Source organism: Bubalus kerabau, chromosome 19 (genome assembly GCF_029407905.1).
Source record: "Bubalus kerabau isolate K-KA32 ecotype Philippines breed swamp buffalo chromosome 19, PCC_UOA_SB_1v2, whole genome shotgun sequence".
Classification (NCBI taxonomy): domain Eukaryota; kingdom Metazoa; phylum Chordata; class Mammalia; order Artiodactyla; family Bovidae; genus Bubalus; species Bubalus kerabau.
The window spans coordinates 67,444,861-67,457,254 of record NC_073642.1 but is presented as its reverse complement, the minus strand read 5'-3'; the positions used below and the strand labels follow the sequence as shown (position 1 = coordinate 67,457,254).

Here is a 12,394-nt window from a genome sequence, read left to right as displayed (position 1 = left end):
GGGTGGGGAGGGCGGTCAGGAGCCCGGGGGGGGCTCTGTTGCGTGGGCACGGCCTGGGGGCACTAACCAGGCACGGCCATGCGGGCACCACTAGCGGGCAGCCCGTAAGGGGCGGTGGCTGAGTCGCAGGCTGGGGACGGGGCAGGGGGGCCTGAGGGAAGCTGGGCGGGAGCACCCCTGCTCACCGGTGACCCCGAAGCTGCAGGCGTCCAGCGTGGCACTCTGGGAGGTGGTGACGTTCACCTCCAGGCAGAGCTCCTCCAGGGACCAGCTGTTGGCCTGGGCCACGTACTGCCGGGTGGCGGTGATGTAGGCCTCGGGCACGAACAGGCCGCCCAGGCACACGTGGATGTTCTGGAGGAGAGAGCTGCGGGTGAGGGCCGGCCCCACCCAGGGACCCCGCCCAGGCCCGCAGGGGCCTTGGAGAGCCGCCCGCACCTTCAGCTCCTTGGCGCCCCCGGAGGCGGCCGCCTGAGAGATGCTCTGCAGCTGCTTGACCCGCTCGCTGAAGTCCGAGACCCACTGGATGACGGTCATGCCGGCGGGCACCGTGTAGTGCGACCAGCTCCGGGGCAGGATCCCTACAGGGAGGGCCGCCCGCGTCAGCGCCCACAGCCCCTCTGCCGAGCGCTGGCGGGCCCCCCGCGTGGGCTCCGCGGCCTCCCTTGGCCGCTGCACCCCCGCGCCTGCTCCACACCCAGTGCGCGTGACCCCCGGGGGAGTGAGGGGGGAGCACGACCGCCCCGAGAAACCACAGCTGCAGACACCCCCCCTCAGATGGTGCGGCCAGGTGAGACGCCTGGGGCCCGGCCCTGCCCTCCCTCGGTCCTAGAACTCGGGACCACGGAAGGTGAGGCAAGGTCCTGGCAGATGCTCCGTGAGGCAGCAGGAACCAGGTCCTGCAAGTGTGGGCCCAGCGGGGGGGTTGGGGTGGGCACCGAGCTGCCCTCCGGAGCTCCCAGGAGCCCCCAGCTGCCCACCTTTCACCAGCTCGTTGATGAGCGTGCGGAGGTAGTTGGTCTGCTTCTTCCTGCCCTCGCACACCTGCACCACGTCAGCAAGGTCCTGGCGCACGTCCTGGAGCAACTTGGCACCCATTTTCACTTCTCTCTCGAAGAATCGGAACAGAGGATCCTACGGTCGTAGGAAGAGACAGAAGGCTGGAGTGGAGCGGGGAGGGGGATTGGAGAAGAGGAAGGAAACCGGCAGTAACTCGGCCTCAGGGAGCCCTGGGTTTGTAGCATTGCCGGAACTTGACTTGAACTAGACCCAGTGTGAAGCTGTGGGCGCTTGGCCACAGCAGCTCCGGACCACCCTGTGAAGGCGGGGAAGCACCCCTGTGTCCCGGAGGGTCACTGACCTCCACTCTCAGGCGTTCCAGGCCGAGCCCTCCGGCTTGGCCCAGGCGCACACCTGCCCTGAGACAGCACTCACCTCGACCGGCCCAGCCCCACCCGGGAGGACCGCCCCAAGCCCCCAGACACGAGGCGGGGTGCCGCCACCTTGATGTTCTCCACCGTGCGCTTGAGGTGGCTGAGTGTCTGCGGGATGAGGTGCAGCCAGTTGGAGGCGGTGGTGTGCAGCGTCCGCATCCAGGCGGGGCGCCCGTCGGACGAGGAGTCAGGCCGCGCCTTCTTCTCCGTCTCCGCGTAGGCCAGGTCGTCCTCGTCCTCCAGCATCTGCATCTTCAGCATCTTGCTGATCATGTCCACACCTGGGCGGGGGCAGGGGCGCGGGGGGGACAGGCTGAGCGCGGAGGCCTCCCTGCGCGTCTACCCGGGGGCACTGCACCCCGTGAGGTGCCCTGGGGGCACCTGTTCCTACGGCACCGAGGGCAGGCTGGCCGGGGAGAAGGCCCAACACCACGGGTGGAGTCACGACCGCTGGGGCTGCACGGGAGGCTGTGCGCAGACACCAGAGATGGCTCCAAGACTCACGTGTCCACTGTCATCGGGGAGCAGGTGGCCTCCTGAGTGCCCCGGGCTCGGCCTGTGCCCAGGGTCCTGGCCCCAAAGAGCGCTCCCTCCGAGTCCAGCGCTGAGCTGTTCCCTGGCCAGGCCCCTGGGGCTCAAACCTCACGGCCTCCAGGTAGGACACACGACCTTGGGCACCCTTAGCCCAGGGCCCTCCTGCACGGGCCTGGGGGCAAGCTTCTCTGCAGAGCTCCGGCTTTAAGGTCAGACTGGGGCTCAGACACCTTCGCTGCGGTGCCGAGGGGACCCCGAGGCTACTCCCGGCAGGCGGCACCGGAGTCGGCACCCTGCATGCTCTCAGCGCGCGCTTCCGCACAGGAGGGCGCCCACCCAGGCCCCCGCCTCAGACCCTCCTCTGCGTCCCAACTAAATCGAGACTCAACCGCAGACAGCCTGACCTCCCTCCTGGTCACCGTGGGGCCCACTGCCTCGACCCCACAGCGAGAGGCTTGAGTCAAGGTGGTCCTCAGGCTGGAGGTGGGCCCCACAGCTAGGGGTCCTCATTACAGAGCTGAATCGAGGGCCTGTGCTGTTCCCCAGCTGTGTGGCTTCGGGCACGTCAGTCTTCTCCAGTAAAGAGAAGCCTGGGTCAGAGCAGTTCTCACACCTGAGTGTCCCAGCACACCTAGTTCGGATGCCCGGGGAAGGGTGGGGCCTGAGGACCTGCATCTCTAAAGCTGCAGTCCGTCTGAGGCTGTTGGTCTAGGGACCACACTTTGAGAACCACTGCATTAAATGATCTCTTGACTAGTCTTAAGTTCTAATAAAAATACCTTCTAGAAAAAGACTAACAATTCTGAGACGTCACTTAATGCCAGGAACTTAAAAGAAATTGAACAGGAGGAAAGACGACATCACTTCTGAACCCAAAACAGAAATCTAAGTGCAATCTCCAGACCCCATGTACTAGCTCCCGAGCCTGTAACCCAGAACGGAGGCTGCAGAACACACACCGCCTGGGCCGAGGGTTTCCCTGCCTCCCCGGGGCTGGTTGGAGGAGGAGTGCCCGGCCGGCCAGCGGGCGGGGGTACCCACCCTGCGTGGTGAGGAGAACCTTCTCGGCGTTGTTGGGCAGGCCCAGCCAGGAGGGCGTCTGCGTGTCGGGCAGCAGCTCCACCCACTGCACGAACTCCTCTCGCCTGGAACAGCAGCAAGCCGGTTAACACGTTACCGTGGCTGGAGGCGCCCGTGCCCCGGGCCCTGCCCTGTGGTGGTGGTGGGGAGGGCACGCACCTGATGCCATCTGGCATCTGGATGTCCTTGTGCCCGTCAACCTTGCAGGCCAGCTTGAACTCACTGTCGAAACTCCGGGTGGTGAACAGGCGCTCCAGGAAGGTGTTGAGCAGACGCTGGTCGAACTCGTTGTCCACCCGGCCGCCATAGATGGACTGGGCCATCAGGGTCTTGAGCGCGGACCAGGGAATCTTGTCTGGCGAGATGTTCTGTCTCCCCTGCGGGAGGAGAGGCAGGTCACGGCTGGGGCGGAGGCGGCGGCCTCACGGGCCCCTCCCACGGCGCGGCCCGTGCTTGCCTTGGCTGTGTCGTCCAGCCACGTGTCCACCGTGTCGCAGGCCGAGCGCAGGTCAGACTCCCCGAACTCATACTTCTTCGACCAGCCCAGGGGTGCGTATCGTAAGCGCTCCTGGATGACGGCGTGGAACCAGGCCAGCAGAAAGTACAAGCGAGCACGCTCGTTGGGAGACTAGGTGGGAAGTTAGCAAGTACAGGGTCACCGGGATGTAGGCCCGTTCTAACTAAGAAGACAGTCCAGGGCTTGCTGCATCAAGGTCTTAAAAAGTGCTCTGCACGCACGCACACTGGGAGCACCCTGACCTCAGTCACTAATGCGAACGGTGTTGCCAGGCAAAAACCACACCAAGTTTTCTATTAATAAAGATGTGTTCCTGATTACACTGCTAAGCTAAATGATACAGCCAACAGGAAAGTACACAGAAGACAAGATTCTATGGCAGAAAGGGTGGATTATGGCCCAAAATAAAAGAGGACTTAAGAAACACAAAATTGATAGATAATTCTATTTTTTTAATGCCATGTCGTGTGGTATGTGGGATTTTAGCTCTCTGAGCAGGGACTGGGCCCAGGTCCCCTGCAGGAGAAGTGCAGATGCTTAGCCACTGGGCCTCCAGGGAAGTCCTGTGATGCAAAATTCCTGCCACGACCCCCTCCTCCCGCCCACAAGCCCTGGCCTCAGCTTGGCGCACCCCAGCCCGACAGCTCGGCGGCACTCACCTTGCATATCCGAGACACGGGGATGCTGCTGAAGGTCCTCAGCATGTTGGCCTTCACGCCCGGGGGCGGCTCGAACACAAAGATGCGGCCCGCTCGGAGCAGGTTCACGGGCACCTGAGGGGCACACGGGGCCCGCCGCCCGTGAGCGCTCGGCTCTGCTGCCCCACCCCTGCCCGGTGCCAGGCCAGTGCCCTCGGTCCCCGCACCTTGGGGTTGATCTCCATGGTGAGGAAGAGCCTGAAGCAGGCATGCGGCTGCAGCGAGTGCAGCTTCTTCTCCAGCTGCATCAGCCAGCCCGGGGCCAGGTGGACGTTCTTCAGCATCACCCACCTGTGGGCAGGGAGAAGGCCGCAGCCTCACGTCTCTGGCCGGAATCCTTGGGGACTCGGGCCTCATGAAGCAAAACCAAAGCAGCCTACCTGCCCGACTTCACAGCTGTGTTTATTGCCTTGTCTGCCTGGTTAAAGCCTTCTGTGGAGCCTGGTAACAGACAGCTGAAGGGTCAGCAGGCGGACTTGGACTCTAGCGCCCCCCCACCGTGAAGTCCTGGGGAGGGGACAGACCGACTGCCCTTACCGATAGCGATGGACGTGATCTGCGTGTTCTGCTCGGCGGCAAGGTCCTCCACATGCCCGCTGGCGTCATACCCGGGCACAGAGCACATCAGGACAGGCGTGTTCGGCTTGACCTGCAGGCCGGGGAGTCGGGCTTTGGTGAGGGGGAGGCCTGCCAACAGTGTGCCTGTCGTGGGGCAGGGCCCTTTGGGGGCTCATGCAGACGGGCAGCTCAGCGCCCGCGGGGCCGGCGCGCACCTCTGTGTCCACGATGTGGGTCAGGTCGAGCGGCTGCTCCATGATGGACATGAAGGACTCCCCGAGGTTGGTGGACACAAACATGTGCGCCATGGCCAGCATGCGGTCGGGGCGGAAGGCCTGGATCAGGAGCAGGCGGTGGATGGCCTGCCCGATGGGAGCTGGAACGAGGCCGGGAGGAGGGTCGGCGACAGCACAGGCCTGAGACGGCCCCCCGGCTGGCCCTGCCACGGGCCCTTGCCCCACAAACGGTGTCAACACTCCGCTCAAACAACGCCGCAGAGATCAGGACACCCCTTGTCCTCTCTGCCTGCGAATCGCCAGCACCCCACCTCACCACAGCACCCTCTGGGCACAGCTGTGACAAGACCTCCGCCCAGGGCCCTCCGTGGGTGATGGGTGGCTACTGACTCTGAATGACCACGTGGAGCCTGCTCAGGAAGGACCCCGAAGAGCCCGAGAGACCCAGCAGCCACCGCCAACCTGTGTCCATGCTGAACCCCGCCCCCCACAGCCCCTCCCGGGGCCCGGCTGGCCCAGAGCCTCATACTCAGAAACAGCCCTCTTCTCCTAACGCCTAACCCCGGGCAGGGACCTTCTGGCTATTCCTCTCAGTCTTTCAGAAAGAGTTGTAACAGGAACTGAAAATTTTTTGCTTTCCCACGTCCAAGCCACCCCCGCAGGTTCTAACACTGAGATGCGAATCTCAGGAATCAGTGACTTTCTGTCCCCGGCCCGTCCCTGAGTTCAGACAGCAAAGTGCATTCCTCGCCCAGGTTCAGAACGGCCACAACGAGGCAGGCCCCAAGGGCTTACTTGCAGGGTTCTCCTCGCTCCAGAGGTATGGCACGGTCTGCTCGGGGGAGCTGCTGTCCAGCCAGATGCCGAATTGCTATGGGGACAACAGAGGACGCGTCACCGTGGGCTCTGCCCACCTCTGGGTAGAACGGTTGGACTGACGTGTCAGACATTTGATGGGAGAGAACACAACACGACCTTCTGGGCTTTATAGGACAGGTGACTCCCTGGGAGGAGGCCGGCTCCCGCTGGGGACGCTCACAGGACCCTCACCTCATCCGCCTGGACCTTGGAGATCAGATCCTTGAAGGCGGGCAGGCAGCTCAGCCTCACCACGGCCTCGGCCTGCTCCCCGGTCAGGCCTTGGATCTTGGGTGTCGAGCCCGCGCTCAGCACGATCTCCTTCCCCCTCAGGAAGTGCTGGAATTCCGCGTCGTAGGTGGGCTCCCTGGAGAGAGGGCAGCCGTCAGCCGGGTCCTCTCGGCAAGGGTCCCGTCTGCTGTCACTGAGACAACCGCGTCCTCTGGGGGCACGCGCGCTGGGGCGGCCGACTCACCCGACGGTGCCCTTGAGCTTGATCCTGGCCAGCAGCATGGCGAAGGTGATGTGGTCCTGGTGCAGCATGCCTCGGGCCACGCGGTTGAACGCCACCTGTAGACAAGCCGTGGAGCGCGCCATCGGAACACTGCTGTCCCTGGAGCATGCACTCCCGCCCCCCCGCCCCAGGCGCACCCCCATGCCGGGGCAGCCGGCCCGCACTGTACCTGGAAGAGATCCTTGGTGATGATGGACAGGCGCTGGGTGTGGTCGGTGACGCCCTTCAGGTTGGGGTTCTCGTACAGGACATTGTGGTAGATGTCCAGGAAGAACTGCAGCGAGTACTGGTATAGGAAGTGGATCTGGAGGCGGCGGAGGGGGCCGTGAGCGCACGTGCGCGGGCGGTGGGGGGGGGGTGGGAGGCGGGGGAGCCCGGCCCGGCGCGGCCCACCCACCTGCTTGAGCGGGCGGTTGGGGGGGGTGGGAGGCAGGGGAGCCCGGCCCGGCGCGGCCCACCCACCTGCTTGAGCGGGCGGTTGGGGGGGGTGGGAGGCAGGGGAGCCCGGCCCGGCGCGGCCCACCCACCTGCTTGAGCGGGCGGTTGGGGGGGGTGGGAGGCAGGGGAGCCCGGCCTGGCGCGGCCCACCCACCTGCTTCAGCGACTCCATGGTGAAGTAGATGCTGCTGCAGGCGGTGGACAGCGGCAGGTACTGCTGGGACACGGTCTCCACCTCCTGCATCACAATGTCCGTCTCCTCCACCTTCCTCGTCACCTCGGCGGCCTCCCTCTTGAGGTTCTCCAGCGTCGTGATGATCGTGTCGTCGTCCAGGATGCGGCCCTTGACCTCGTTCAGAGCTTGCAACAGAGACTTCTCCAGCTGACGCAGGCGCAGCTGAAACTCCCCTGAAACGACCAGAAGTTGCAGAGTTCACCCTGGTGCTGCTGTGACGCGGGCCCGGGACACCTCATCCTGGGGAAGCTCAGCCCCACACACACTGAAGCCAGGGACCCGGAGCCATACCTTGGAGTTTCAGAAGGTCGGACCGTTTCTCGTCCACGTCGGGCCTTTCTGCTTTGAGAACTTCGTTGAGACACTGGCTCTGCAGACTGCTACGGGTGACGGTGAAGTTGACGAAGGTCACCCGGGAGCAGAGATCAGGGGGGAACTCGACCTGCCAAGAGGGGCGACGGACCAACCAGTCAGCGTCGTCACGTCCACCGCCCTACCCATTGCTGCCCCGTCTCCGTGGGGGTGGGAAGCTGCCCGGGGCCTTACGGTGGGATCGCGAGTGGATAGGAAGATGACAAAGGACGGCGACAAGTCTATGTCCTGGTCGCCGAGTGTGATCAGCACTCTGCCCCCTGTCCGCCGGACTTCACGGTTCAGAACTGGGTTCAGCACGGGGTCGTAGCTCTCCACATCCTGCGTGTGTGCGTGAGGCATCGTTAGCAGCGAGTTTCACAGCGTGTATTTCCACCCACATGTAACTGATTCCTGCTCCAGATAAACACACCTCCCCAGCAGCTCCCAGTGTTTAGACCTGCGCTGAGTGACACGTGCCCGCTAGGCGCCCACGTCTACTGCAGTAGATGAAGGGCTCCGCTCCTTGCTCACACTGCTGAGCAGGGTGCTCGGCAGGGTGGCCACAGCCCAGCACAGGTCTCAGAGCCCCAGGGGATGGGGCCGTCCAGACTAAGTGGAGTTAGAGGGCAAACGCTGCTTCTGCTGGGTTTTTATGGCGCTGTCTCACAGCTTTATCCCTGCTTTTTTTTCTTTTTGGGCTGTGCCGCGTGGCTTGTGGGATCTTAGGTCCCCAACCAGGGACCAACTCCACACCCCAGTAGTGAAAGCGCTGAGTCCTAACCACTGGACTGCCAGGGAGCCCTTTCTCACAAAGTCCAGAAGGCAGCACTGTGTCTTGCGACTCGTGTCAGCTGCGTTTGCAGATAACTAACTCAGCCCGAAGGCCTTCCCTCTGGCGGCGGAGGCACACACCTGGACCAGAAGGGGGTTGCCGAACCTCAGCGCGCTCTCCAGGTTCTTCCTGAAGGCATCGTCCAGGAAGCTGGTCCGTGTGATCTTCCGGTCCTTGTACTCGTTCATGATGAACTCTGTGGCCTGCCCCGAGGGGTCAATGATCAGCGGGTACCTGAGGATGGGCCAAGGACTGGTCAGATGCCAGGGGAGCCCAAGGACATGACGGCAGGGCCTGGCAGGGCGATGGGGAGGTGTCCCGGGCTCAGATGTGGGCTCCAGGTTTACAGGAGAGACCACGTGACCCAAGGCTTGGTGCTAAAATCCTCCTTCTGAGGACCTCCTGTGGGAGGCGGTGACTCAGGCAGACTGCTTGGAAGGGCTAATGCCAAAGCGGCTAGTCTCTCTGGGGCAAGGACGCCGCTCAGTGAAGGCCGAGCACAGGCGCTCAGCTGGCTGGGTGGGTTCGCTGGCCTTCGGGGCAGACTCCTGGAGAGCAGGAACTGGCACCCCTGTCCCGCAGACTCATGAGCTGCAGGCATGCCGGACCCTCCCACTCAGTGCTCATGGCAACCCTGTGAGACAGGTGTGATCGCCACGCCAGTCTTATTTATAAAGGGGGAGATGAGCCACAAAGGGGCCAATGTTCTCTGTCCAGGGTCACACAGCCAATTCAGGTTTTTTAAAAATAATGTAACACTACGCGCGATTGCACAAAATTCAGAGGCTACGAAAGGGCAGGTGGTGAGCCCTCCCCCCTCCACCCGTCAGCCTCCGGTTTCTGCTCTGTGTACACAGAGGAGGTTCAGGCCATTTGTAGACACACATGGCCCGGGAGCACACCACCCGGCACTGCCATCTGCTGCAGCTGCCCTCGTGTGGGGCTCTGGATGAAGGGCTCCCAGCTTCCTGCCGGGGTGGGGGGAGACACACAGTGACCTCGTCACTGGCCCGAACGAGGGGCGTCTGAGGCACTTCCGGCCTTTGCTAGGACGCACGCTGTCCTCGTGGACGTTCACGCGTGCAGGCTTTGCGGGACGGGCGCTGCAGTGTGCACTCACGCGCAGGTGAGTGCAGCCCTCACCCTGACCCACCAGGACGCACGGCGTGGACATGCCCGCCAGCGCCCCCAGCGAGGCCCTCTGAGACCTGACGGTCGGCTTCTCTTTGGACCCCGGGGACAGCGACACACAGCGAGAGGTACAGATAAGATGAGATAGGAACCCGGGGCTCAGTTTTCAAAACAGAAAGAAAACCCAGGGAGCCTGGGTTTGGGAGCTGCCATGGAGGAGGGACGGTCCACCAGGGGACCTCTGCGCGGTCTCAGGCCTGGGGACGCCCAGACGGCACTGTCAGCCCCCTCCGCGGCAGGCCTGTTCCTCTTCTGACTCCAGCCTCCTTAAGCCAAAACCAGGCAGCAGTTTCCCTTAACTCCAGCCAGATGCTTTCAGTTCTCACAGTATTTTAAGAGAGGGTCTGTTTTCACAGAGCCAAGCACATCAGTTTCACAAGGTCACAGGGGGGCCACTCAGGGAGGGTCACTGTGGACAGTCACAACACAGGGACGAAGGAGACCGTGCAGAGCCTGCCGTCAGAGGTGAGCCTGCCAGCCCAGCCCGATCTGCTCACCTCTTCCACAGGTAGCGGGAGCACTCCCCACGCACCCTCCCCGCCCCTCGCCGCGCACAAGCACGCTACCTGTTGAACCTCTTCAGCATGATGGCATTTTCCATGCACAGGTCGTCTGCAGGGAGGGAGCTGGCCTGCCAGCGGAGACGCTCGTCGGCGTTGGACAGGTACTCCGTCCTCGCGATATCTGTGCGGAACTGAGAGGGGGAGCGGATGGCGCGGCTTCCGGTGAGGCCACTGAGAGCTCACTGGCCCTCACGTTGGCCCCGCCTTCCTGAGCGTCTCTGCACACAGTTACCTGGATGTTGGCTTGCTGGAGGTGATGGGACCAGGTGGTAAACAAGTTCTGGCGCATCTGCTGATCAAAGTAACCTGCGTAAGCGATAAAGGCGGCCGATAGGAGACAGTCCCCGGCGATGGTGGACATCTGGTTCTTGAATGTTTCACTTGTCTTCTCCCAGCGTTCCCGTTCGGCAGACAAGCTCTTCAGAAGAGCTGTGCTCCGGTTCACCTAAAAGGAAAATCAAACAGGTTAGTTAGTTAGTGAAGTGAAAGTTGCTCAGTCGTGTCCGACTCTATGTGACCCCATGGACTATGCCGTCCACAAAATTCTCCAGGCCAGAATGCTGGAGTGGGTAGCCTTTCCCTTCTCCAAGGAATCTTCCCAACCCAGGGATCAAACCCAGGTCTCCCGCCTTGCAGGCGGATTCTTTACCAGGTGAGCCACAAGGTAAGCCCGCGCAGAGGTAGCCCTGCCGGGGCGGCACGAAACCTGCCTCCCAAGCACAACCCGACCTTGGCTTCTACGGCCGCCAGGTCCGCCTTGATGGCCTGGGCCTCGGAGATGAGCACCGCGTACTCCTCCTTGTAGCGGGCGATGCTGGCCTCCAGGTCGCGGATCATCTGCTCCACCTCGTTGGCCTTCTGCTGGTTGTCCTTGGCGTCGTCCTCCAGCTTCTGCAGCTCGTTGCGCAGCGGCTCCACGCGCTTCAACATGTCGGCGTAGTTAAGCTGCCGAGGTGGACGGGTGGTTTTTAGACACGACCGGGTGAAGAGGCCCTTGCCCGGGGCTCCTGGTGGGGCTGCTCACCTGCGCGATGGCCCATTTCACCATAGGCCCGCAGGCCAGGGAGGCCCGGTTGACGATTTCGTAGTTGTAGCTGGGGTTGGACATGTAGTTCTTCTTCATCTTCTCCCTTATGGCATCACTGCAAAAGAAGAGCTGTGTTTCTAAGCATGTAGAGGCCCTAAGAGAAGAGGACCTTTTCGGAAATCAAAAGCCAGTTCCCCTCTGCTGCCCTGGTGACCACGGAGGACACTCCAGGCCATGGCTCTCCCTCCTGCCCCTTCCCTGCTGCCCGGGGCCAGCTCTGCACTCCCAGCCACTTGCGGGGATCGCAGGGGCAAGGGTTCAGAGAACTGCTCTCAGGAACGGGGGGTGGGAATCTGGCTCTCTGGGGTGGAAATGGCCTGGAGAGGTGTCTGTGTGACCCGTGAACTGACACTGCCTCCCGTGGAGGCCATATCAGAGACGCCCAGGCCCCAGCAAACAGGAGAAGCCTGGGCCCACACGCCCGCCCACCTGATCTCCTCGGCGGAGAAGTTGACGATGGTGGGGATGAAGTTCTCTCTCATGATGATGGAGCGGATCTGCTTCCAGTCCGTCGTGCTCTCCCCCAGCAGCAGGCAGATGGACTCGAGCGCCAGCTTCACAGCGGCAGGAGGGTTGGCCATGGACCGCACCTCCACCAGGTGCTGCTTCTTGATGGACTTCACGGCTGGGCACAAGGGAAGGGGTGGTGAGGGGGGCCAGACCACAGCAATGCCGCGACTCCCAGCAGAGAGGGGCGTGCGCAGGACAGCTGAGGCAACGTGGGACGGCCTGTCTTAAAACCCTCTGGAGTAGCTGCAGCGGCCAAAACAACTACTAAGACCTTCCGGTACTGAGCCCAGATCGCCACGTTCTGGAAAATGGAGAGTATCTGTACAAATGCCTCACAAATCCTGACTCCTTTACCTCTGTAAAGATGTAAATACTCTTTTAAAGAGTGAAACTGCTCATTTATGTTACACCCATTAAACAAAGATATCTTCAGTCCACACTTTAGTACTTGTCTTTACTGGCTGGCTGAAGATGTGGAATTAACAGTTCAAAAAAATTGGCCAACATGTTCCACAAGCAGAAACGTGCATTTTTTCTCAGTCTGAACTTTCATTAAAACACTTTTAAAAGTGATCATTTGGCAGGTGAGACCTAAATTAAATTCTCATCCAAATCCAACTCAATGAAAACCCACAGTTTGGAAGGTCACTGCCAGTCCTCTGTGGTGTGATGTGAAGACTACAAGCCGTCAGGTGACCCGAAACAAGCCTGAGGCTGGTGGGCGGGAAGGCCGAGGTGAAGGCCGCTCCCCGGTGC

At 62.1% G+C, this 12,394-nt stretch overlaps 1 protein-coding gene across 1 annotated transcript in view; it reads right to left on the bottom strand.

Moving 5' to 3' along the window:
- DYNC1H1 (dynein cytoplasmic 1 heavy chain 1) overlaps positions 1–12,394 on the bottom strand; it is a 61,692-nt gene that overhangs the window by 691 nt on the left and 48,607 nt on the right. Inside the window, exons 52-76 of the mRNA XM_055556645.1 lie at positions 11,558–11,753; positions 11,066–11,183; positions 10,771–10,986; positions 10,274–10,486; positions 10,045–10,172; positions 8,368–8,521; positions 7,648–7,794; positions 7,393–7,543; positions 7,021–7,274; positions 6,598–6,732; positions 6,390–6,484; positions 6,107–6,281; positions 5,852–5,927; positions 5,036–5,196; positions 4,800–4,911; positions 4,643–4,703; positions 4,430–4,553; positions 4,224–4,337; positions 3,505–3,675; positions 3,207–3,424; positions 3,009–3,112; positions 1,503–1,714; positions 981–1,134; positions 439–581; positions 186–354 (exon numbers count right to left, since the gene is read on the bottom strand). Of these exons, the coding sequence (XP_055412620.1) occupies positions 186–354; positions 439–581; positions 981–1,134; positions 1,503–1,714; positions 3,009–3,112; positions 3,207–3,424; positions 3,505–3,675; positions 4,224–4,337; positions 4,430–4,553; positions 4,643–4,703; positions 4,800–4,911; positions 5,036–5,196; positions 5,852–5,927; positions 6,107–6,281; positions 6,390–6,484; positions 6,598–6,732; positions 7,021–7,274; positions 7,393–7,543; positions 7,648–7,794; positions 8,368–8,521; positions 10,045–10,172; positions 10,274–10,486; positions 10,771–10,986; positions 11,066–11,183; positions 11,558–11,753 (3,801 nt within the window). The remainder of the gene's footprint in view (positions 1–185; positions 355–438; positions 582–980; positions 1,135–1,502; positions 1,715–3,008; positions 3,113–3,206; positions 3,425–3,504; positions 3,676–4,223; positions 4,338–4,429; positions 4,554–4,642; positions 4,704–4,799; positions 4,912–5,035; positions 5,197–5,851; positions 5,928–6,106; positions 6,282–6,389; positions 6,485–6,597; positions 6,733–7,020; positions 7,275–7,392; positions 7,544–7,647; positions 7,795–8,367; positions 8,522–10,044; positions 10,173–10,273; positions 10,487–10,770; positions 10,987–11,065; positions 11,184–11,557; positions 11,754–12,394) is intronic.